This window comes from Oryza sativa, chromosome 5 (assembly GCF_034140825.1).
Source record: "Oryza sativa Japonica Group chromosome 5, ASM3414082v1".
Taxonomy (NCBI): Eukaryota; Viridiplantae; Streptophyta; class Magnoliopsida; order Poales; family Poaceae; genus Oryza; species Oryza sativa.
In genome coordinates, this window is record NC_089039.1 from 12,506,534 (window position 1) to 12,530,193 (window position 23,660).

At 43.5% G+C, this 23,660-nt stretch overlaps 1 protein-coding gene and 1 non-coding gene across 2 annotated transcripts; one reads left to right on the top strand and one right to left on the bottom strand.

Moving 5' to 3' along the window:
• Positions 1-44: 44 nt before the first annotated feature.
• On the top strand, positions 45-2,267 carry LOC136356632 (uncharacterized). The gene is made up of 3 exons (XM_066310878.1): positions 45-163; positions 238-623; positions 763-2,267. Exons 1-3 carry the CDS (start codon positions 45-47, stop codon positions 2,265-2,267), a joined length of 2,010 nt encoding a protein of 669 aa, XP_066166975.1.
• On the bottom strand, positions 410-516 carry LOC112939119 (small nucleolar RNA R71). The gene has a single exon (XR_003242661.1). It is a non-coding gene; the product is annotated as a small nucleolar RNA R71 (small nucleolar RNA).
• Positions 2,268-23,660: the final 21,393 nt, after the last annotated feature.

Here is a 23,660-nt window from a genome sequence, read left to right on the forward strand (position 1 = left end):
CGACAGAGAAACCAGCCGTACCAGCGCCACCGACCTTCAAGACTATGGCCAGCAAGACTCTTCGCGAGTTCGCTGCTCCCTCTGCTGACAATGTGGCCATTGGGCCGCAAGTCAACATAGGAGACGTGGATTTCGACTTGAAGTCCAGCCTCATCACGATGGCGTAGGCTAGCCTGTTCTTTGGAAGCCTTACGAGGATGCCAATGCTCATCTGCAACAGTTCCTGGAGATTTGTAGCACGTACACCATCAAGGGCGTCAGTCCCGACGCCGTCAGGCTGCGGTTGTTTCCGTTCTCCCTTCTCGGGAGAGCGAAGCAGTGGTTCTATGCCGACCGTGCTGCTGTCAACACCTGGGACAAATGCTCTTCGGCATTCCTCTCGAAGTTCTTCTCGATGGGCGAAACCAATGCCCTTTGTAGAAGGATTTCTAGTTTCCAGCAGACAAGGGATGAGTCTATTCCGGAAGCATGGGAGCGTCTACAGGAGTATGTGGCCGCCTATCCTCATCATGGGATGGACGACTGGCTGATCCTGCAGAATTTTTACAATGGACTCTCCCCAATGTCCCGCGATCACCTGGATGCGACAGCTGGAGGAGCCTTCTTCTCTAATATGGAAGATGGTCTCCAATATGGGTTGGAGCGAGGAATGACTCCAGACCCGTCAGCGAGGCATGCACACCGTCAAGGAGACGTAGTTACTTGTTGCCAAGCTGGATCTCCTCATAAAACGCTTGGACGACCATGAGAAATGGCCACAAGGCACCGTCAAGGCGTTGGACTCACACGTCACGTGTGAGGTCTACGGCGGCACAGGTCATTCTGGGAATGATTGCCCAGAAACCCGTGAGGAGGCGATGTACATGGGCAACAACAACGGGTACCATCCACAAGGAGGTCAGGGGTGGAACCAACCACGCCCATATTATCAAGGAGGTAGCAATAACGGTAACTTCTCTAACCAGCCCTCCTTGAAGGATCTTGTTTTTGTGCAAGCTAAAACCACCGATGCGCTAAGCAAAAAGCTTGCTGCTAATGATAAGATCCTAGAGAACATAAATGTCAAATTAGATGGCTTTGCTTCCGCATTTCAAAACCAGTTGAGCTTCAATAAGATGATAGAAACCCAGTTAGCTCAGCTGGCATCTTTAGTCCCTGCAAATGAAACTGGGAGGATTCTAGGGCAACCCGACTCTTCCATTGAAAATGTTAAAGCGATCACGACGAGGGGAGGTAAGTCCACTCGTGGTCCGCCATATCCTAACCCTGCAGGAACTGATAGGATATCAAAAGAAGCGCCATCTATTGACTTGGCTGACACACGATTGCTGCCATTCCCTCAGCGGAGTAGGAAACTGTCAGCGGACGAGCAGTTCGCTCGCTTTGTTGAAGTGATCCAAAAGATCCACATCAACGTGCCGTTGTTGGACGCTATGCAAGTGCCGACATACGCCCGTTATCTCAAGGACATACTCAACAACAAGAGACCGCTCCCAACAACGGAGGTGGTCAAGCTGACGGAACAATGCAACAATCTGATACTCCACAAGCTGCCGAAGAAGAAGAAAGATCCGGGGTGTCCTACGATCACCTGCTCGATCGGGGCACAACAATTCGACCAGGCCTTGTGCGACCTTGGAGCCAGCGTCAGCGTCATGCCAAAAGACGTTTTCGACAAATTCAACTTCACGGTGTTGTCACCAACACCGATGCGCCTCCAACTGGCTGACTCGTCAGTTCGTTATCCGGCAGGGATAGCGGAGGACGTGCCAGTCAAGATACGAGATTTCTTCATCTCGTTTGACTTTGTGGTGCTGGACATGGACACGGGGAAGGAGACGCCGCTCATCCTGGGGCGTCCGTTCCTTAGCACCGCAAGAGTCAATATTGACATGGGAACGGGGAGTATCCATTTTCATATCAACGGGAATGAGGAAAAGTTTGAGTTTCAACCGAGGACGGAACAATGCTCCATGGTTAGAACCAAGTACGGGCCAAACCCGCAGAATATTCGAGAGGTCGAAGTGGAGCCACCCAAAATGGATAGCCTGGTAAAATTTATGCAGAATTTCCTAGAAAAGGAAATAACGATGCCTAGGAACCGTTATTGGAGGACGCCGGTAAAATCACCTGTACCGGCCAAGAAGTTAGAGCAGACGGCTCAGAACAAGCCGTCTTCCACACCGAAATCAAAGAAGGTGTGGAAGGAAAAGCCAAAGACGCTCGCTCCATCACCTCCGGAGACGGGTGGAAAACCCGCGCACTGAACTGAAAGGAGGTACAGTCCTGCAAGTCCGACCTAAAACGACGCGACCTTCGCCAACAGGTAAATTGGTATGTATCCGCATATTTGCTTTCAGCAATTTGATATTTTGCATCATCACATGTTTGAATTTCAAAATTGCATTTAGGATTTTTTGAATTTGGAGGAAATTTTTCAAATGAATTTTTCAGAGCAAACCCAAATAAAATTTTTAACGAAAACTCACTGTGCCACGACCACACTGACCGGTTGATTCCAACGGCGGAAAGTGGGGCCGGTTGGGCCCACCATGGGTTCGGCCGAACACCCTGGTTCGGCCGAACACCCTGGTTCGGCCGAACCAACCAGGCAACGGTCGGCTGCCTCCCTTTTTGAGGCAACGGTTAGTGGGCCCCACAGGTCAGTTTTGACCGTTGTGGGTGCACTATTTAAGCCAACCGGCCTAGAGAGGGAATTCCATCGCATTTCAACACATTTTCGTTCCCTCAAATTCAAGCTTTGATAGTTTCCCTCTAATTCAAATCTTTAGTTGCATATATACAAGTTACTTTGGTGAAACTAACTGGCGGGTGAAACTCTTGTCACTCCTAACCCCCGCCGAGTTAGCCCGTTCTTGCTTCATTGTGCAGAATGAGGAGACGATTGTCTCATCCGTTCAAGGGGTCCGGCTCCTCATCAAGTCATCATGACGGGTCCAGTACTCGTTCATCAGCTGATGTCTCGATGGAAGACGCCGAAGCTCCACGACGACTCCTGAACGACACCGACATCGACCTTGTCAGCGATCGTGAGAGACAAGCCTACTACATGCTAAGTGACCGGGAGTATGCTCACACTCGAGAATACTCACCGGAGCTGCTGAAAAAGATAGGTATGGATGTTGAATTACGTACTATTTGGAAAGCTATTGGTTGGCAGAGATTTGCTGTGGTGGATGAGCCTGGTTCTCGTTTGCTTACTTTGCAATTTCTGTGCACTTTGAAAGAAATAGAAGATGGTATTTCTTTTCGGTTTTTCCGTGAGGAGTTCACGCTCACATGGAAAGGCTTAAGTACACTTCTTGGCTTTCACGATTCCTGTAAGATCGATCTCCAGAAAGGAATTTCTGGGTTCGAGAAAAATAGGTTTTGGGAAGATATTTCTGGTGCTCCAATTTGCAAGAAATCTAGGACGAATGATATCCATAATCCTACACTTAGGCTCATGCACAAATGGATTGCTATGACTTTGTTTCCTAGAGGTGATCTGAGACCCATTAGGGGAGATGAATTAATTATCATGTTTGCCATGGTTAGAAAGATCAAAATTGCTCCTGTGAAATGTATGATAAGGCAATGGTTAGAAAGTATAAAGTTCTCTGCTCCTGTTGAGTGCACTTCTCTGATTACTCGGATAGCAAAAGGGCTAGGGGTCGTTAGCGACCAAATTGCTTTTATCTCAGCCGCTCGTCCGTGTATTGATGAGAATTATCTAGTGCAAGGGCATATTTTGAAACATAGAGCAGATGGATCTTTGATATACTTTTTCCCTGGTTGTACAAATGAAATCCCGTTGCCAAATGTGGGGTATCATTTGTACAATTGCTATGAACTAACCATTCCCCTGCAGACCATAGAAGAATCTCGTGCAGGTGGAACATACAGGGAGACGCGCAACATGACAAGGAACGAACGAGAGAGTTCATCATCCTCAACACCCGTACAGATGTATGAGGCAGGTTGGGCACCAACTGGGGATGCACCCGGTGGACCCAAGCTCCACGCCATAGCATCGGAGTTTCAACCTGGACAAGTGCCAGTGAGGACCGGTGGAACGTGCCTCATGACATCCAATGGGGGGACAATTAACCTCCCAGATCAAGTGGTGTGCCTCCATCTCCAAGTGGATGGCGCTCAAGTTCCTCTCGTTGGGACTTGGGTGAAATCACTAGGAGAATGGACACCCTTGATATGCAGACGGGGGAGATCCAGTACAACCTCACGGAACACATAGGTCAAACACAAGAATGGCAACAATCTGCTGATGCTCAGTTCGCCAACATCAACAACATGATGCAGCAATAGCACGATGACCTTCAGGCGTACATTCGTTTTCAAGGGTTCAATCCTTATCAAGGACCCTGAGCGAAAGCTAAGCTTAGGTAACTTGTATCACATTGCATATTTCCCTTTCCAATTTCATATTTACTTTCCAATTGCATCTTATAAAAAATGAAAACAACAAAAAAATTTGCAAAATAGAAAATACCAAAAAGATAGGATAGGTTTGAGTCATGCTAGGTAAGACAAGCTAGTTCTCTTTGTTGAAATGATGAATAGTTGCTCTGTTTTATATCTCTAGTATATGGGTTCTTGGTAAATACTCTCTCAAAGATTAAATATAAGTAGCCAACAATTAAATAGAGTAAATATGAGTTGCTATGGTCCTGATACTAGTTTGACTTGAATTCCGGATGCTTTGTTTTTCAAAATGATAAAATTGAAAGTTCCTTATTTGATATAAATTCCTACCAGAGCCAAAAATATGCTATCATGATTAAACCATAAACATTTTGGTTGCTTGACATTCTATTGAACCTTGTCAAACTCTTGTGACTTGTGTAGATACTTCTCATGCTCTCTGATCAACATCATACACCCACATATATGCACATGCTAATCTCCTACACTGGGAGCTAAGAAATATTCCATTCCATTTCCATATTACCACCAAAATAAATTTTCCATGCTTTCATGTTCTTTCTTCTCCTAAAAAAAGGAAAAATCCTTTTGGAAAAAAAGAAAAATGTAGCCATGCCCTCTCCTAATCAATTATGCTCCATCAAGCATGAGCATGATGTTGAAAAAAAAATGTAGCCATGCCCTCTCCTAATCAATAAAAGAAGGATTTTTGGGAAAAGAAAGTAAGCACAAAGGAGAAGCATTTTTCTTTTATTTTTCCTCATATACCATTTGCACTATACGCCACACACACATTATGCACGATCTTGATCTTAAGTATGTTTAGTTATCTGCTTTAGTCTAAGTTTTTGACTTAGTAGTAAATGTGAATGCAAGTATGCCATGTTTGATCCCTACCGATCTCCACATATAAACCTTAGAGTAGGAATCAACAAGGCAACATTTGGTGAGGAATTTATGTTGATACACTTAGAGAGACTGAGTGAATCAATTGAGGAACTTGGCTTTCTTTTGCAAAATCATTTGGAAACTTCCGGAATAAGAGTTGAATAAAGATTGGGTGATTGGTGCTCTAATTGCTGTTCTGTCTTTCAACCACCCAAGGCAAAGAGAAGCAGTTTCTCGTGGGAATCAAGGGTAAGGGTAAGCCATTGTGCCAAAGATTGGTTCGGCCGAAATGGTGGGTTCGGTCGAACCCAAAAACTCTCCTCCCGGCCTCTCCTTCGGCCGGGAGGTTGCTTATTGGGTCCCCAACAACCTAGGCTATGTTTTGGCCCAATTCTAAATGGTTTTTATTGACTCATTGGGCCTCTAATGATGAACCCTGAGTTCCTCTCGACACTCAAGGCTGTTGTTGGCCCGATCTTTCGGTGAGTTGTGATAACTACGATTTGGGAGAAACGAACCCTGAGTTCCTCTCGACACTCAAGGCTGTTGTTGGCCCGATCTTTCGGTGAGTTGTGATAACTACGATTTGGGAGAAACGTTGACGATCCGACTACAACCGTACGAGACGTTGTGTTGCGCCTTAGCGATCGATACACCTCTCCGTGGGTTGCTGATCTTGCCGGTGCAGATCAACCCTATTCCTGCAAGCAAATCGAAGAAACAAGCAAGAACAAGATAAAAGCAATCTGATATTGCAAATAGGAATTTAATACAAATGATAAGTTGGGGTTCCGAAGAACAAGCAGACGGACGGTCTAGCCAACACGCGCGCTGCAAGCAAGTAGCAATGGCTAAACTTTAATCTAAGAAAACCCGAGAAACCCTGAAGGGGTAACTAGCTATATATAGGGGTGGGAGGACGACCTAGGGGTGCCTAGGGTCGTGCTCCACCAGCTTGGGGCGCACCCCACATGGGCCCCACCTGGGCCGGGTCCCAAATGAAGTTACAAGCCCATAGGCCCATTATAGGTGATGCAACACCTTGTTCCTGTGATTCTGGCCACACGAGATAGAATTCAGAGAAGAGGCTGGATCCGTTAGAAAGAGGGCTCCGAGAGCTTTCCATCAAGTACTCACGGGCCGAAAACGGAGGTCGTATGCAGATTCGGTGGCCGTTTGAAGTCAGCAGTGTAGTAGGTGGCCGAATCGGATTCCAGCACTTGGAGTACTTGATCTCGATATCTTCTTGTTCATCCATGATGTGAGCAATGGTTGCATCCGTGGTAGCCATGGTCACATCATCCTCCCCTTCTTCACGGAAAACCGTCCTCGGTTTTTCCATATGGTGCTCTTTGCGTAGTCCATTTACAACAACCTGTTTCTTCCAATCAAAACAAGGCAAACTCGAGACAATTTGGTTAGCAATAACATTTTTCTCTAGCTTGCATATTTTATCCACATGTACAGGAGGTTCTAAATCCGAGCAGATGTAAACTCTATGCACAAAATATATTCCAAGATCATTATATTCACCAAAGATGTGAAATATAACATTGGTTGGATATGGCAAATCAGACTTAGCAAATAATTTCTCCTTGAAATTATCGAGCTCACAAAAATCATCAAACTGAACATAGCCCAAAGTATTTAAAGAAGATCTCAATTCACGCTCCTCTACTTCATTAGCAATGTGAACAACATGCTTAAAATCAGTGCAGTATGAATTAACAGTAGGAATAGCATGTTCATTCACAAGTTGTGGCATGGATATAAGTGAAGCATTATCGCATAACTCTTCTTTATCACAAGGAACAGCAAACAAATCAATTTGTGACAAAGGAATCTCAGCAGTTGGTTCCACTAATGGTTGCTCTGCTATAGCATGAAAAGTGGACAAATTCAATTCATTAACAACACACTCACCTTTATTAATTTCAGCACCATTAAGTTTACCTTTGATGCCCTCTTCAGATAATGGAGGTGCCTCGACTTTGAGTGTGATCAATGGGACTGGCGGCTCTTTCATGTCTCTCTCCTCCTTTTCATGATTATGCACTTCCTGCAAATGGTTAGTAATAGAAGACAAAAACATAGCATGTTGCTTCTTCATGTCCTCCTCTATTTTACTTTCAGCATTGCAAGCAAGTTGTAACAAATGAGAAAGAGATGTATATCTTTGACAATCAAGCATGTCCTGAATTTCTTTGTTAAGCCCACATAAAAACCTCAATTCTTTAGCTTCTTCGCATTCATCTAAACCACAACTTAATAAACAAGCTTGCATATCATGATAGTATGAAGTAACAGTTCTGGTATCTTGTTTTAAACATTGCAGTTTGTTGAACAAAATGTCAGCATAATACATGGGAACATAAACATCTCTGAAATATCGTTTCAGGTCTTTCCAAGATTGTGGTATTTTGTTATGCCTACAAAGATGTTTCCAATCATTAGAAGCATGTTTAATTAAAACACTAGAGGCACACATAACCTTTTGTTTCTCCGACAAGACATGCTTTTGAAATTCACTATCAACCGCTAGCTCCCAATTAATGTAAGCACGAGGATCATAGTCTCCCTCGAAATAAGGCAGTGCAGATTTGATCTTACCTAGAACATCATCACTTACCTCATAATGGTCATGTTGATCCCTCCTCATGTCTCGACGAAGATGTCGATGTTGAGCGCAGCTATCCCAAATTATCTTGCGTATCCCTGCCATTGTTAGTAGAAAACAAGAAACATACACAAAAATATGTGCGTTCCTATTAACTACTAGGTAGTGGCAGCTCAAAAATCGCACACACTCAAGCTTTTAACCAAGCTCTTACAAGATCTTACCAATGCAAGTGGAATGGTGACATACACCGACTCAACCAAGCACCCCAATGAAGGTTGGATGTATCGATGCCTTGGCAAACACTTGCGGTACAGCTGTAATCAAATATGTGGAGCTCTGGGTAGGCTTAAATATGTAGCAAAGGAATAGCAAATGCTCAAATCAGATAATGCAAAGTTGAATAATTGTTCAAAGTCAAGTACCGTGCTGGTCCTAGGCTAGAACGTACTAGAGACGCGAGCCTAGACACAAACGATACCACAAGATAGCACTAGGAACAACTCATGCACAACTCTGATATATGAAGTTCAGCTCAAACATAACAGTATTTTCTCTTTTCTTTCTTTCTTCTTTCTTCTTTTCTTTTTTTTTTTCTTTCCTTTTCTTTTCTGTTTTTTTTTTGGTGCGGCTTTTTTTTTCTTTTTTTTTGCACCTTTCTGCCTTTTTTTTCACTTTTTACTTGATTTTTTTTAACAAAAACTGACTCAAGGACCTTAATGTAAGATTACAGGGACTCAAACATAAATATAAAATTTACAGGGACTCAAATGTAAAAGTCTAAACCCAAAATTAAAATTATACAAAAAATGGAATGCTGAATTTATGCCGGTTCCGTTTTTCCAAACAGATCTCGAAACCGACACCAAACAAAAATTCGCCAAGGTGTTTGACACAACTCGGAACCGTGGAAGAGAGGGAGGGAGTCGGACTCGGCCAAAGGGGCGAGTGGGACTCGGCCAGGAGGTGGAGTGGATGGCAGCCGAATTTGGTGTATGGGATAAAAAGGAAACTTATTTTTAACCAATCCAATCTACTATATCTTTCCAAAACAATCTTGACTACTTCCAAAATCAGATATGGTAAGTCACCTTCCTCCTCTCGTGCACGACACAGGCACGGCCAAAACAAACACACACAAGGATCGGCAAACTCTAGATGCAACTCAAGAACTCCAAAACTAACTGACAGAAACTTCTGAAAACTACAAAAATAGAACCGTGGCAGCGAGCCGATTCCGTTTTCGTAGGTCCCGACAACAACAGAGACACGGTGGCAGCGACGACTGTGGTACAAAACGTGACCAGAACTCGAAACTCTAAACGAACTAGACGCTAAGACCAGCAACACGACGTGACGATGCAACACAAAATTCAACAAAGCAAAAACTGAAAAGAACAATGCAATGGCACAATATGGCTAGGTAAATGATACGAATTTTTTTGTATGGCTATTTTCTGGTTATAGGAAGATAAAAACTCACCGAGCAACGAAAGCTCTGATACCACCTGATGAACCCTGAGTTCCTCTCGACACTCAAGGCTGTTGTTGGCCCGATCTTTCGGTGAGTTGTGATAACTACGATTTGGGAGAAACGTTGACGATCCGACTACAACCGTACGAGACGTTGTGTTGCGCCTTAGCGATCGATACACCTCTCCGTGGGTTGCTGATCTTGCCGGTGCAGATCAACCCTATTCCTGCAAGCAAATCGAAGAAACAAGCAAGAACAAGATAAAAGCAATCTGATATTGCAAATAGGAATTTAATACAAATGATAAGTTGGGGTTCCGAAGAACAAGCAGACGGACGGTCTAGCCGACACGCGCGCTGCAAGCAAGTAGCAATGGCTAAACTTTAATCTAACAAAACCCGAGAAACCCTGAAGGGGTAACTAGCTATATATAGGGGTGGGAGGACGACCTAGGGGTGCCTAGGGTCGTGCTCCACCAGCTTGGGGCGCACCCCACATGGGCCCCACCTGGGCCGGGGTCCCAAATGAAGTTACAAGCCCATAGGCCCATTATAGGTGATGCAACACCTTGTTCCTGTGATTCTGGCCACACGAGATAGAATTCAGAGAAGAGGCTGGATCCGTTAGAAAGAGGGCTCCGAGAGCTTTCCATCAAGTACTCACGGGCCGAAAACGGAGGTCGTATGCAGATTCGGTGGCCGTTTGAAGTCAGCAGTGTAGTAGGTGGCCGAATCGGATTCCAGCACTTGGAGTACTTGATCTCGATATCTTCTTGTTCATCCATGATGTGAGCAATGGTTGCATCCGTGGTAGCCATGGTCACATCATCTAATCCGTGTAAACGCGTCCTGAATGCGCGGAGGTGCATTTTGTCACATGACGGATGAGTTTTCTCCACAAATTACACCTACATACATATATTTCACCAACACTAGTGGAAATGATTAGAAATAATCCCTACCACTAAGTTGGATACCATGTTTTATTTCATTATATGCAGGTATTGACGGTCAGATATTATGATTTAAGGGCCGTCAACAATACACTTAGAGAGACTGAGTGAATCAATTTTTGGACATAACGGAGTCTACTGGGTGCGTTCGTGGCAAAAACTCACTTCGTGACTCGCGCGGCGAACTTTTGTCAATTAATGCCGATATTGGCACACGTAGGTGCGACGTTATATAACGGAATGAAAAAGTTAGAAAAGCACCAAAAACATGATTTTTGGACATATTGGAGTGTATTGGGTGCGTTCGTGGCAAAAACTCACTTCGTGGCTCGCGTGGCGAACTTTTGTCAATTAATGCCGATATTGGCACATGTGCGTGCGTTGTTTTTAACCGGAATGAAAAAGCTAGAAAAGCACCAAAATATCATTTTTGGACATATTGGAGTGTATTGGGTGCGTCCGTGGCAAAAACTCAATTCGTGACTCGCGCGGCGAACTTTTGTCAAATAATGCCGATATTGGCACACGTAGGTGCGACGTTATATAACGGAATGAAAAAGTTAGAAAAGCACCAAAAACATGATTTTTGGACATATTGGAGTGTATTGGGTGCCTTCGTGGCAAAAACTCACTTCGTGGCTCGCGCGGCGAACTTTTGTCAATTAATGCCGATATTGGCACACACGCGTGCGTTGTTTTTAACCGGAACGAAACAGCTCAAAAAGCAGAAAAACATTATTTTTGGACATATTGGAGTGTATTGGGTGTGTTCGAGGCAAAAAAGCACTTCGTGACTCGCGCGGCGAACTTTTGTCAATTAATGCCGATATTGGCACACGTGCGTGCGTTGTTTTTTAACCGGAATGAAAAAGTTCTAAAAGGAGAAAAACTTGATTTTTTGACATATTGGAGGGTATTGCGTGTGTTCGTGACAAAAACTCACTCCGTGACTCGTGCGGCGAACTTTTGTCAATTAATGCCGATATTGGCACACGTAGGTGCGACGTTATATAACGGAATGAAAAAGTTAGAAAAGCACCAAAAACATGATTTTTGGACATATTAGAGTGTATTGGGTGCGTTCGTGGCAAAAACTCACTTCGTGGCTCGCGCGGCGAACTTTTGTCAATTAATGCCGATATTGGCACATGTGCGTGCGTTGTTTTTAACCGGAATGAAAAAGCTTGAAAAGCACCAAAATATCATTTTTGGACATATTGGAGTGTATTGGGTGCGTCCGTGGCAAAAACTCAATTCGTGACTCGCGCGGCGAACTTTTGTCAATTAATGCCGATATTGGCACACGCGCGTGCGTTGTTTTTAACCGGAATGAAAAAGTTCAAAAAGCAAAAAAAATGAGTTTTGGACATAATGGAGTCTACTGGGTGCGTTCGTGGCAAAAACTCACTTGGTGACTCGCGCGGCGAAGTTTTCTCAGTTAATGCCGACATCGGCACACGTGCGTGCGTTGTTTTCAAGCGGAATGAAAAAGTTCTAAATGCACCAAAACATGATTTTTGGACATATTGGAGTGTATTGGGTGCGTTCGTGGCACAAACTCACTTCGTGACTCACGCGGCAAACTTTTCTCAATTAATGCAGATATTGGCACACGTGCGTGCGTTGTTTTTAACCGGAATGAAAAAGTTCAAAAAGCAAAAAAAAATGACTTTTGGACATATTGGACTGTATTGGGTGCGTTCGTGGCAAAAACTCACTTCGTGATTCGCGCGGCGAACTTTTGTCAATTAATGCCAATATTGGCACACGAGGGTGCGATGTTTTTGACCGGAATTAAAAAGTTTAAAGAGCACCAAAACATGAGTTTTGGACATATTGGAGTGTATTGGGTGCGTTCGTGGCAAGAACTCACTTCGTGGCTCGCGCGGCGAACTTTTGTCAATTAATGCCGATATTGGCACATGTGCGTGCGTTGTTTTTAACCGGAATGAAAAAGCTAGAAAAGCACCAAAATATCATTTTTGGGCATATTGGAGTGTATTGGGTGCGTTCGAGGCAAAAACGCACTTCGTGACTCGCGCGCCAAACTTTTGTCAATTAATGTCGATATTGGCACACGTGGGTGCGTTGTTATATACCGGAATGAAAAAGTTCAAAAAGCGCCAAAACATCATTTTTGGACATATAGGAGTGTATTAGGTGCGTTCGTGGCAAAAACTCACTTCGTGACTCGCGCGGCGAACTTTTGTCAATTAATGCCGATATTGGCACACGTCCGTGCGCTGTTTTTAACCGGAATGAAAAAGTTCAAAAAGCAAAAAAAAATGATTTTTGGACATATTGGAGTGTATTGGGTGCGTTCGTGGGCAAAACTCACTTCGTGACTCGCGCGGCGAACTTTTGTCAATTAATGCCGATATTGGCACACGTAGGTGCGACGTTATATAACGGAATGAAAAAGTTAGAAAAGCACCAAAAACATGATTTTTGGACATATTGGACTGTATTGGGTGCGTTCGTGGCAAAAACTCACTTCGTGGCTCGCGCGGCGAACTTTTGTCAATTAATGCCGATATTGGCACACACGCGTGCGTTGTTTTTAACCGGAACGAAACAGCTCAAAAAGCAGAAAAACATTATTTTTGGACATATTGGAGTGTATTGGGTGTGTTCGAGGCAAAAACGCACTTCGTGACTCGCGCGGCGAACTTTTGTCAATTAATGCCGATATTGGCACACGTGCGTGCGTTGTTTTTAACCGGAATGAAAAAGTTCTAAAAGGAGAAAAACTTGATTTTTTGACATATTGGAGGGTATTGCGTGTGTTCGTGACAAAAACTCACTTCGTGACTCGCGCGGCGAACTTTTGTCAATTAATGCCGATATTGGCACACGTAGGTGCGACGTTATATAACGGAATGAAAAAGTTAGAAAAGCACCAAAAACATGATTTTTGGACATATTGGAGTGTATTGGGTGCGTTCGTGGCAAAAACTCACTTCGTGGCTCGCGCGGCGAACTTTTGTCAATTAATGCCGATATTGGCACACACGCGTGCGTTGTTTTTAACCGGAACGAAACAGCTCAAAAAGCAGAAAAACATTATTTTTGGACATAGTGGAGTGTATTGGGTGTGTTCGAGGCAAAAACGCACTTCGTGACTCGCGCGGCGAACTTTTGTCAATTAATGCCGATATTGGCACACGCGCGTGCGTTGTTTTTAACCGGAATGAAAAAGTTCTAAAAGGAGAAAAACTTGATTTTCTGACATATTGGAGGGTATTGCGTGTGTTCGTGACAAAAACTCACTTCGTGACTCGTGCGGTGAACTTTTGTCAATTAATGCCGATATTGGCACACGTAGGTGCGACGTTATATAACGGAATGAAAAAGTTAGAAAAGCACCAAAAACATGATTTTTGGACATATTGGAGTGTATTGGGTGCGTTCGTGGCAAAAACTCACTTCGTGGCTCGCGCGGCGAACTTTTGTCAATTAATGCCGATATTGGCACATGTGCGTGCGTTGTTTTTAACCGGAATGAAAAAGCTAGAAAAGCACCAAAATATCATTTTTGGACATATTGGAGTGTATTGGGTGCGTCCGTGGCAAAAACTCAATTCGTGACTCGCGCGGCGAACTTTTGTCAATTAATGCCGATATTGGCACACGCGCGTGCGTTGTTTTTAACAGGAACGAAACAGTCCAAAAAGCAGAAAAACATAATTTTTGGACATAATGGAGTCTACTGGGTGCGTTCGTGGCAAAAACTCACTTCGTGACTCGCGCGGCGAACTTTTGTCAATTAATGCCGATATTGGCACACGTGCGTGCGTTGTTTTTAACCGGAATGAAAAAGTTCAAAAAGCAAAAAAAATGAGTTTTGGACATAATGGAGTGTATTTGGAGCGTTCGTGGCCAAAACTCACTTGGTGACTCGCGCGGCGAAGTTTTCTCAGTTAATGCCGACATCGGCACACGTGCGTGCGTTGTTTTCAAGCGGAATGAAAAAGTTATAAATGCACGAAAACATGATTTTTGGACATATTGGAGTGTATTGGGTGCGTTCGTGGCACAAACTCACTTCGTGACTCACGCGGCAAACTTTTCTCAATTAATGCACATATTGGCACACGTGCGTGCGTTGTTTTTAACCGGAATGAAAAAGTTCAAAAAGCAAAAAAAAATGACTTTTGGACATATTGGACTGTATTGGGTGCGTTCGTGGCAAAAACTCACTTCGTGATTCGCGCGGCGAACTTTTGTCAATTAATGCCAATATTGGCACACGAGGGAGCGATGTTTTTGACCGGAATTAAAAAGTTTAAAGAGCACCAAAACATGAGTTTTGGACATATTGGAGTGTATTGGGTGCGTTCGTGGCAAAAACTCACTTCGTGACTCGCGCGGCGAACTTTTGTCAATTAATGCCGATATTGGCACACGTAGGTGCGACGTTATATAACGGAATGAAAAAGTTGGAAAAGCACCAAAAACATGATTTTTGGACATATTGGAGTGTATTGGGTGCGTTCGTGGCAAAAACTCACTTCGTGGCTCGCGTGGCGAACTTTTGTCAATTAATGCCGATATTGGCACATGTGCGTGCGTTGTTTTTAACCGGAATGAAAAAGCTAGAAAAGCACCAAAATATCATTTTTGGACATATTGGAGTGTATTGGGTGCGTCCGTGGCAAAAACTCAATTCGTGACTCGCGCGGCGAACTTTTGTCAAATAATGCCGATATTGGCACACGTAGGTGCGACGTTATATAACGGAATGAAAAAGTTAGAAAAGCACCAAAAACATGATTTTTGGACATATTGGAGTGTATTGGGTGCATTCGTGGCAAAAACTCACTTCGTGGCTCGCGCGGCGAACTTTTGTCAATTAATGCCGATATTGGCACACACGCGTGCGTTGTTTTTAACCGGAACGAAACAGCTCAAAAAGCAGAAAAACATTATTTTTGGACATATTGGAGTGTATTGGGTGTGTTCGAGGCAAAAAAGCACTTCGTGACTCGCGCGGCGAACTTTTGTCAATTAATGCCGATATTGGCACACGTGCGTGCGTTGTTTTTTAACCGGAATGAAAAAGTTCTAAAAGGAGAAAAACTTGATTTTTTGACATATTGGAGGGTATTGCGTGTGTTCGTGACAAAAACTCACTCCGTGACTCGTGCGGCGAACTTTTGTCAATTAATGCCGATATTGGCACACGTAGGTGCGACGTTATATAACGGAATGAAAAAGTTAGAAAAGCACCAAAAACATGATTTTTGGACATATTAGAGTGTATTGGGTGCGTTCGTGGCAAAAACTCACTTCGTGGCTCGCGCGGCGAACTTTTGTCAATTAATGCCGATATTGGCACATGTGCGTGCGTTGTTTTTAACCGGAATGAAAAAGCTTGAAAAGCACCAAAATATCATTTTTGGACATATTGGAGTGTATTGGGTGCGTCCGTGGCAAAAACTCAATTCGTGACTCGCGCGGCGAACTTTTGTCAATTAATGCCGATATTGCCACACGCGCGTGCGTTGTTTTTAACCGGAATGAAAAAGTTCAAAAAGCAAAAAAAATGAGTTTTGGACATAATGGAGTCTACTGGGTGCGTTCGTGGCAAAAACTCACTTGGTGACTCGCGCGGCGAAGTTTTCTCAGTTAATGCCGACATCGGCACACGTGCGTGCGTTGTTTTCAAGCGGAATGAAAAAGTTCTAAATGCACCAAAACATGATTTTTGGACATATTGGAGTGTATTGGGTGCGTTCGTGGCACAAACTCACTTCGTGACTCACGCGGCAAACTTTTCTCAATTAATGCAGATATTGGCACACGTGCGTGCGTTGTTTTTAACCGGAATGAAAAAGTTCAAAAAGCAAAAAAAAATGACTTTTGGACATATTGGACTGTATTGGGTGCGTTCGTGGCAAAACTCACTTCGTGACTCGCGCGGCGAACTTTTGTCAATTAATGCCGATATTGGCACACGTAGGTGCGACGTTATATAACGGAATGAAAAAGTTAGAAAAGCACCAAAAACATGATTTTTGGACATATTGGACTGTATTGGGTGCGTTCGTGGCAAAAACTCACTTCGTGGCTCGCGCGGCGAACTTTTGTCAATTAATGCCGATATTGGCACATGTGCGTGCGTTGTTTTTAACCGGAATGAAAAAGCTAGAAAAGCACCAAAATATCATTTTTGGGCATATTGGAGTGTATTGGGTGCGTTCGAGGCAAAAACGCACTTCGTGACTCGCGCGCCAAACTTTTGTCAATTAATGTCGATATTGGCACACGTGGGTGCGTTGTTATATACCGGAATGAAAAAGTTCAAAAAGCGCCAAAACATCATTTTTGGACATATAGGAGTGTATTAGGTGCGTTCGTGGCAAAAACTCACTTCGTGACTCGCGCGGCGAACTTTTGTCAATTAATGCCGATATTGGCACACGTCCGTGCGCTGTTTTTAACCGGAATGAAAAAGTTCAAAAAGCAAAAAAAAATGATTTTTGGACATATTGGAGTGTATTGGGTGCGTTCGTGGGCAAAACTCACTTCGTGACTCGCGCGGCGAACTTTTGTCAATTAATGCCGATATTGGCACACGTAGGTGCGACGTTATATAACGGAATGAAAAAGTTAGAAAAGCACCAAAAACATGATTTTTGGACATATTGGACTGTATTGGGTGCGTTCGTGGCAAAAACTCACTTCGTGGCTCGCGCGGCGAACTTTTGTCAATTAATGCCGATATTGGCACACACGCGTGCGTTGTTTTTAACCGGAACGAAACAGCTCAAAAAGCAGAAAAACATTATTTTTGGACATATTGGAGTGTATTGGGTGTGTTCGAGGCAAAAACGCACTTCGTGACTCGCGCGGCGAACTTTTGTCAATTAATGCCGATATTGGCACACGTGCGTGCGTTGTTTTTAACCGGAATGAAAAAGTTCTAAAAGGAGAAAAACTTGATTTTTTGACATATTGGAGGGTATTGCGTGTGTTCGTGACAAAAACTCACTTCGTGACTCGCGCGGCGAACTTTTGTCAATTAATGCCGATATTGGCACACGTAGGTGCGACGTTATATAACGGAATGAAAAAGTTAGAAAAGCACCAAAAACATGATTTTTGGACATATTGGAGTGTATTGGGTGCGTTCGTGGCAAAAACTCACTTCGTGGCTCGCGCGGCGAACTTTTGTCAATTAATGCCGATATTGGCACACACGCGTGCGTTGTTTTTAACCGGAACGAAACAGCTCAAAAAGCAGAAAAACATTATTTTTGGACATAGTGGAGTGTATTGGGTGTGTTCGAGGCAAAAACGCACTTCGTGACTCGCGCGGCGAACTTTTGTCAATTAATGCCGATATTGGCACACGCGCGTGCGTTGTTTTTAACCGGAATGAAAAAGTTCTAAAAGGAGAAAAACTTGATTTTCTGACATATTGGAGGGTATTGCGTGTGTTCGTGACAAAAACTCACTTCGTGACTCGTGCGGTGAACTTTTGTCAATTAATGCCGATATTGGCACACGTAGGTGCGACGTTATATAACGGAATGAAAAAGTTAGAAAAGCACCAAAAACATGATTTTTGGACATATTGGAGTGTATTGGGTGCGTTCGTGGCAAAAACTCACTTCGTGGCTCGCGCGGCGAACTTTTGTCAATTAATGCCGATATTGGCACATGTGCGTGCGTTGTTTTTAACCGGAATGAAAAAGCTAGAAAAGCACCAAAATATCATTTTTGGACATATTGGAGTGTATTGGGTGCGTCCGTGGCAAAAACTCAATTCGTGACTCGCGCGGCGAACTTTTGTCAATTAATGCCGATATTGGCACACGCGCGTGCGTTGTTTTTAACAGGAACGAAACAGTCCAAAAAGCAGAAAAACATAATTTTTGGACATAATGGAGTCTACTGGGTGCGTTCGTGGCAAAAACTCACTTCGTGACTCGCGCGGCGAACTTCTGTCAATTAATGCCGATATTGGCACACGTGCGTGCGTTGTTTTTAACCGGAATGAAAAAGTTCAAAAAGCAAAAAAAATGAGTTTTGGACATAATGGAGTGTATTTGGAGCGTTCGTGGCCAAAACTCACTTGGTGACTCGCGCGGCGAAGTTTTCTCAGTTAATGCCGACATCGGCACACGTGCGTGCGTTGTTTTCAAGCGGAATGAAAAAGTTATAAATGCACGAAAACATGATTTTTGGACATATTGGAGTGTATTGGGTGCGTTCGTGGCACAAACTCACTTCGTGACTCACGCGGCAAACTTTTCTCAATTAATGCACATATTGGCACACGTGCGTGCGTTGTTTTTAACCGGAATGAAAAAGTTCAAAAAGCAAAAAAAAATGACTTTTGGACATATTGGACTGTATTGGGTGCGTTCGTGGCAAAAACTCACTTCGTGATTCGCGCGGCGAACTTTTGTCAATTAATGCCAATATTGGCACACGAGGGAGCGATGTTTTTGACCGGAATTAAAAAGTTTAAAGAGCACCAAAACATGAGTTTTGGACATATTGGAGTGTATTGGGTGCGTTCGTGGCAAAAACTCACTTCGTGGCTCGCGCGGCGAACTTTTGTCAATTAATGCCGATATTGGCATATGTGCGTGCGTTGTTTTTAACCGGAATGAAAAAGCTAGAAAAGCACCAAAATATCATTTTTGGACATATTGGAGTGTATTGGGTGCGTTCGAGGCAAAAACGCACTTCGTGACTCGCGCGGCAAACTTTTGTCAATTAATGTCGATATTGGCACACGTGGGTGCGTTGTTATATACCGGAATGAAAAAGTTCAAAAAGCGCCAAAACATCATTTTTGGACATATAGGAGTGTATTAGGTGCGTTCGTGTCAAAGACTCACTTCGTGACTCGCGCGGCGAACTTTTGTCAATTAATGCCGATATTGGCACACGTCCGTGCGCTGTTTTTAACCGGAATGAAAAAGTTCAAAAAGCAAAAAAAAATGATTTTTGGACATATTGGAGTGTATTGGGTGCGTTCGTGGGCAAAACTCACTTCGTGACTCGCGCGGCGAACTTTTGTCAATTAATGCCGATATTGGCACACGTAGGTGCGACGTTATATAACGGAATGAAAAAGTTAGAAAAGCACCAAAAACATGATTTTTGGACATATTGGAGTGTATTGGGTGCGTTCGTGGCAAAAACTCACTTCGTGGCTCACGCGGCGAACTTTTGTCAATTAATGCCGATATTGGCACACACGCGTGCGTTGTTTTTAACCGGAACGAAACAGCTCAAAAAGCAGAAAAACATTATTTTTGGACATAGTGGAGTGTATTGGGCGTGTTCGAGGCAAAAACGCACTTCGTGACTCGCGCGGCGAACTTTTGTCAATTAATGCCGATATTGGCACACGCGCGTGCGTTGTTTTTAACCGGAATGAAAAAGTTCTAAAAGGAGAAAAACTTGATTTTTTGACATATTGGACGGTATTGCGTGTGTTCGTGACAAAAAATCACTTCGTGACTCGTGCGGCGAACTTTTGTCAATTAATGCCGATATTGGCACACGTAGGTGCGACGTTATATAACGGAATGAAAAAGTTAGAAAAGCACCAAAAACATGATTTTTGGACATATTGGAGTATAGTGGGTGCGTTCGTGGCAAAAAATCACTTCGTGGCTCGCGCGGCGAACTTTTGTCAATTAATGCCGATATTGGCACATGTGCGTGCGTTGTTTTTAACCGGAATGAAAAAGCTAGAAAAGCACCAAAATATCATTTTTGGACATATTGGAGTGTATTGGGTGCGTCCGTGGCAAAAACTCAATTCGTGACTCGCGCGGCGAACTTTTGTCAATTAATGCCGATATTGGCACACGCGCGTGCGTTGTTTTTAACAGGAACGAAACAGTCCAAAAAGCAGAAAAACATAATTTTTGGACATAATGGAGTCTACTGGGTGCGTTCGTGGCAAAAACTCACTTCGTGACTCGCGCGGCGAACTTTTGTCAATTAATGCCGATATTGGCACACGTGCGTGCGTTGTTTTTAACCGGAATGAAAAAGTTCAAAAAGCAAAAAAAATGAGTTTTGGACATAATGGAGTGTATTTGGAGCGTTCGTGGCCAAAACTCACTTGGTGACTCGCGCGGCGAAGTTTTCTCAGTTAATGCCGACATCGGCACACGTGCGTGCGTTGTTTTCAAGCGGAATGAAAAAGTTCTAAATGCACGAAAACATGATTTTTGGACATATTGGAGTGTATTGGGTGCGTTCGTGGCACAAACTCACTTCGTGACTCACGCGGCAAACTTTTCTCAATTAATGCACATATTGGCACACGTGCGTGCGTTGTTTTTAACCGGAATGAAAAAGTTCAAAAAGCAAAAAAAAATGACTTTTGGACATATTGGACTGTATTGGGTGCGTTCGTGGCAAAAACTCACTTCGTGATTCGCGCGGCGAACTTTTGTCAATTAATGCCAATATTGGCACACGAGGGAGCGATGTTTTTGACCGGAATTAAAAAGTTTAAAGAGCACCAAAACATGAGTTTTGGACATATTGGAGTGTATTGGGTGCGTTCGTGGCAAAAACTCACTTCGTGGCTCGCGCGGCGAACTTTTGTCAATTAATGCCGATATTGGCATATGTGCGTGCGTTGTTTTTAACCGGAATGAAAAAGCGAGAAAAGCACCAAAATATCATTTTTGGACATATTGGAGTGTATTGGGTGCGTTCGAGGCAAAAACGCACTTCGTGACTCGCGCGGCAAACTTTTGTCAATTAATGTCGATATTGGCACACGTGGGTGCGTTGTTATATACCGGAATGAAAAAGTTCAAAAAGCGCCAAAACATCATTTTTGGACATATAGGAGTGTATTAGGTGCGTTCGTGGCAAAGACTCACTTCGTGACTCGCGCGGCGAACTTTTGTCAATTAATGCCGATATTGGCACACGTCCGTGCGCTGTTTTTAACCGGAATGAAAAAGTTCAAAAAGCAAAAAAAAATGATTTTTGGACATATTGGAGTGTATTGGGTGCGTTCGTGGGCAAAACTCACTTCGTGACTCGCGCGGCGAACTTTTGTCAATTAATGCCGATATTGGCACACGTAGGTGCGAAGTTATATAACGGAATGAAAAAGTTAGAAAAGCACCAAAAACATGATTTTTGGACATATTGGAGTGTATTGGGTGCGTTCGTGGCAAAAACTCACTTCGTGGCTCACGCGGCGAACTTTTGTCAATTAATGCCGATATTGGCACACACGCGTGCGTTGTTTTTAACCGGAACGAAACAGCTCAAAAAGCAGAAAAACATTATTTTTGGACATAGTGGAGTGTATTGGGCGTGTTCGAGGCAAAAACGCACTTCGTGACTCGCGCGGCGAACTTTTGTCAATTAATGCCGATATTGGCACACGCGCGTGCGTTGTTTTTAACCGGAATGAAAAAGTTCTAAAAGGAGAAAAACTTGATTTTCTGACATATTGGAGGGTATTGCGTGTGTTCGTGACAAAAACACACTTCGTGACTCGTGCGGTGAACTTTTGTCAATTAATGCCGATATTGGCACACGTAGGTGCGACGTTATATAACGGAATGAAAAAGTTAGAAAAGCACCAAAAACATGATTTTTGGACATATTGGAGTGTATTGGGTGCGTTCGTGGCAAAAACTCACTTCGTGGCTCGCGCGGCGAACTTTTGTCAATTAATGCCGATATTGGCACATGTGCGTGCGTTGTTTTTAACCGGAATGAAAAAGCTAGAAAAGCACCAAAATATCATTTTTGGACATATTGGAGTGTATTGGGTGCGTCCGTGGCAAAAACTCAATTCGTGACTCGCGCGGCGAACTTTTGTCAGTTAATGCCGATATTGGCACACGCGCGTGCGTTGTTTTTAACAGGAACGAAACAGTCCAAAAAGCAGAAAAACATAATTTTTGGACATAATGGAGTCTACTGGGTGCGTTCGTGGCAAAAACTCACTTCGTGACTCGCGCGGCGAACTTTTGTCAATTAATGCCGATATTGGCACACGTGCGTGCGTTGTTTTTAACCGGAATGAAAAAGTTCAAAAAGCAAAAAAAATGAGTTTTGGACATAATGGAGTGTATTTGGAGCGTTCGTGGCCAAAACTCACTTGGTGACTCGCGCGGCGAAGTTTTCTCAGTTAATGCCGACATCGGCACACGTGCGTGCGTTGTTTTCAAGCGGAATGAAAAAGTTATAAATGCACGAAAACATGATTTTTGGACATATTGGAGTGTATTGGGTGCGTTCGTGGCACAAACTCACTTCGTGACTCACGCGGCAAACTTTTCTCAATTAATGCACATATTGGCACACGTGCGTGCGTTGTTTTTAACCGGAATGAAAAAGTTCAAAAAGCAAAAAAAAATGACTTTTGGACATATTGGACTGTATTGGGTGCGTTCGTGGCAAAAACTCACTTCGTGATTCGCGCGGCGAACTTTTGTCAATTAATGCCAATATTGGCACACGAGGGAGCGATGTTTTTGACCGGAATTAAAAAGTTTAAAGAGCACCAAAACATGAGTTTTGGACATATTGGAGTGTATTGGGTGCGTTCGTGGCAAAAACTCACTTCGTGGCTCGCGCGGCGAACTTTTGTCAATTAATGCCGATATTGGCATATGTGCGTGCGTTGTTTTTAACCGGAATGAAAAAGCTAGAAAAGCACCAAAATATCATTTTTGGACATATTGGAGTGTATTGGGTGCGTTCGAGGCAAAAACGCACTTCGTGACTCGCGCGGCAAACTTTTGTCAATTAATGTCGATATTGGCACACGTGGGTGCGTTGTTATATACCGGAATGAAAAAGTTCAAAAAGCGCCAAAACATCATTTTTGGACATATAGGAGTGTATTAGGTGCGTTCGTGTCAAAGACTCACTTCGTGACTCGCGCGGCGAACTTTTGTCAATTAATGCCGATATTGGCACACGTCCGTGCGCTGTTTTTAACCGGAATGAAAAAGTTCAAAAAGCAAAAAAAAATGATTTTTGGACATATTGGAGTGTATTGGGTGCGTTCGTGGGCAAAACTCACTTCGTGACTCGCGCGGCGAACTTTTGTCAATTAATGCCGATATTGGCACACGTAGGTGCGAAGTTATATAACGGAATGAAAAAGTTAGAAAAGCACCAAAAACATGATTTTTGGACATATTGGAGTGTATTGGGTGCGTTCGTGGCAAAAACTCACTTCGTGGCTCACGCGGCGAACTTTTGTCAATTAATGCCGATATTGGCACACACGCGTGCGTTGTTTTTAACCGGAACGAAACAGCTCA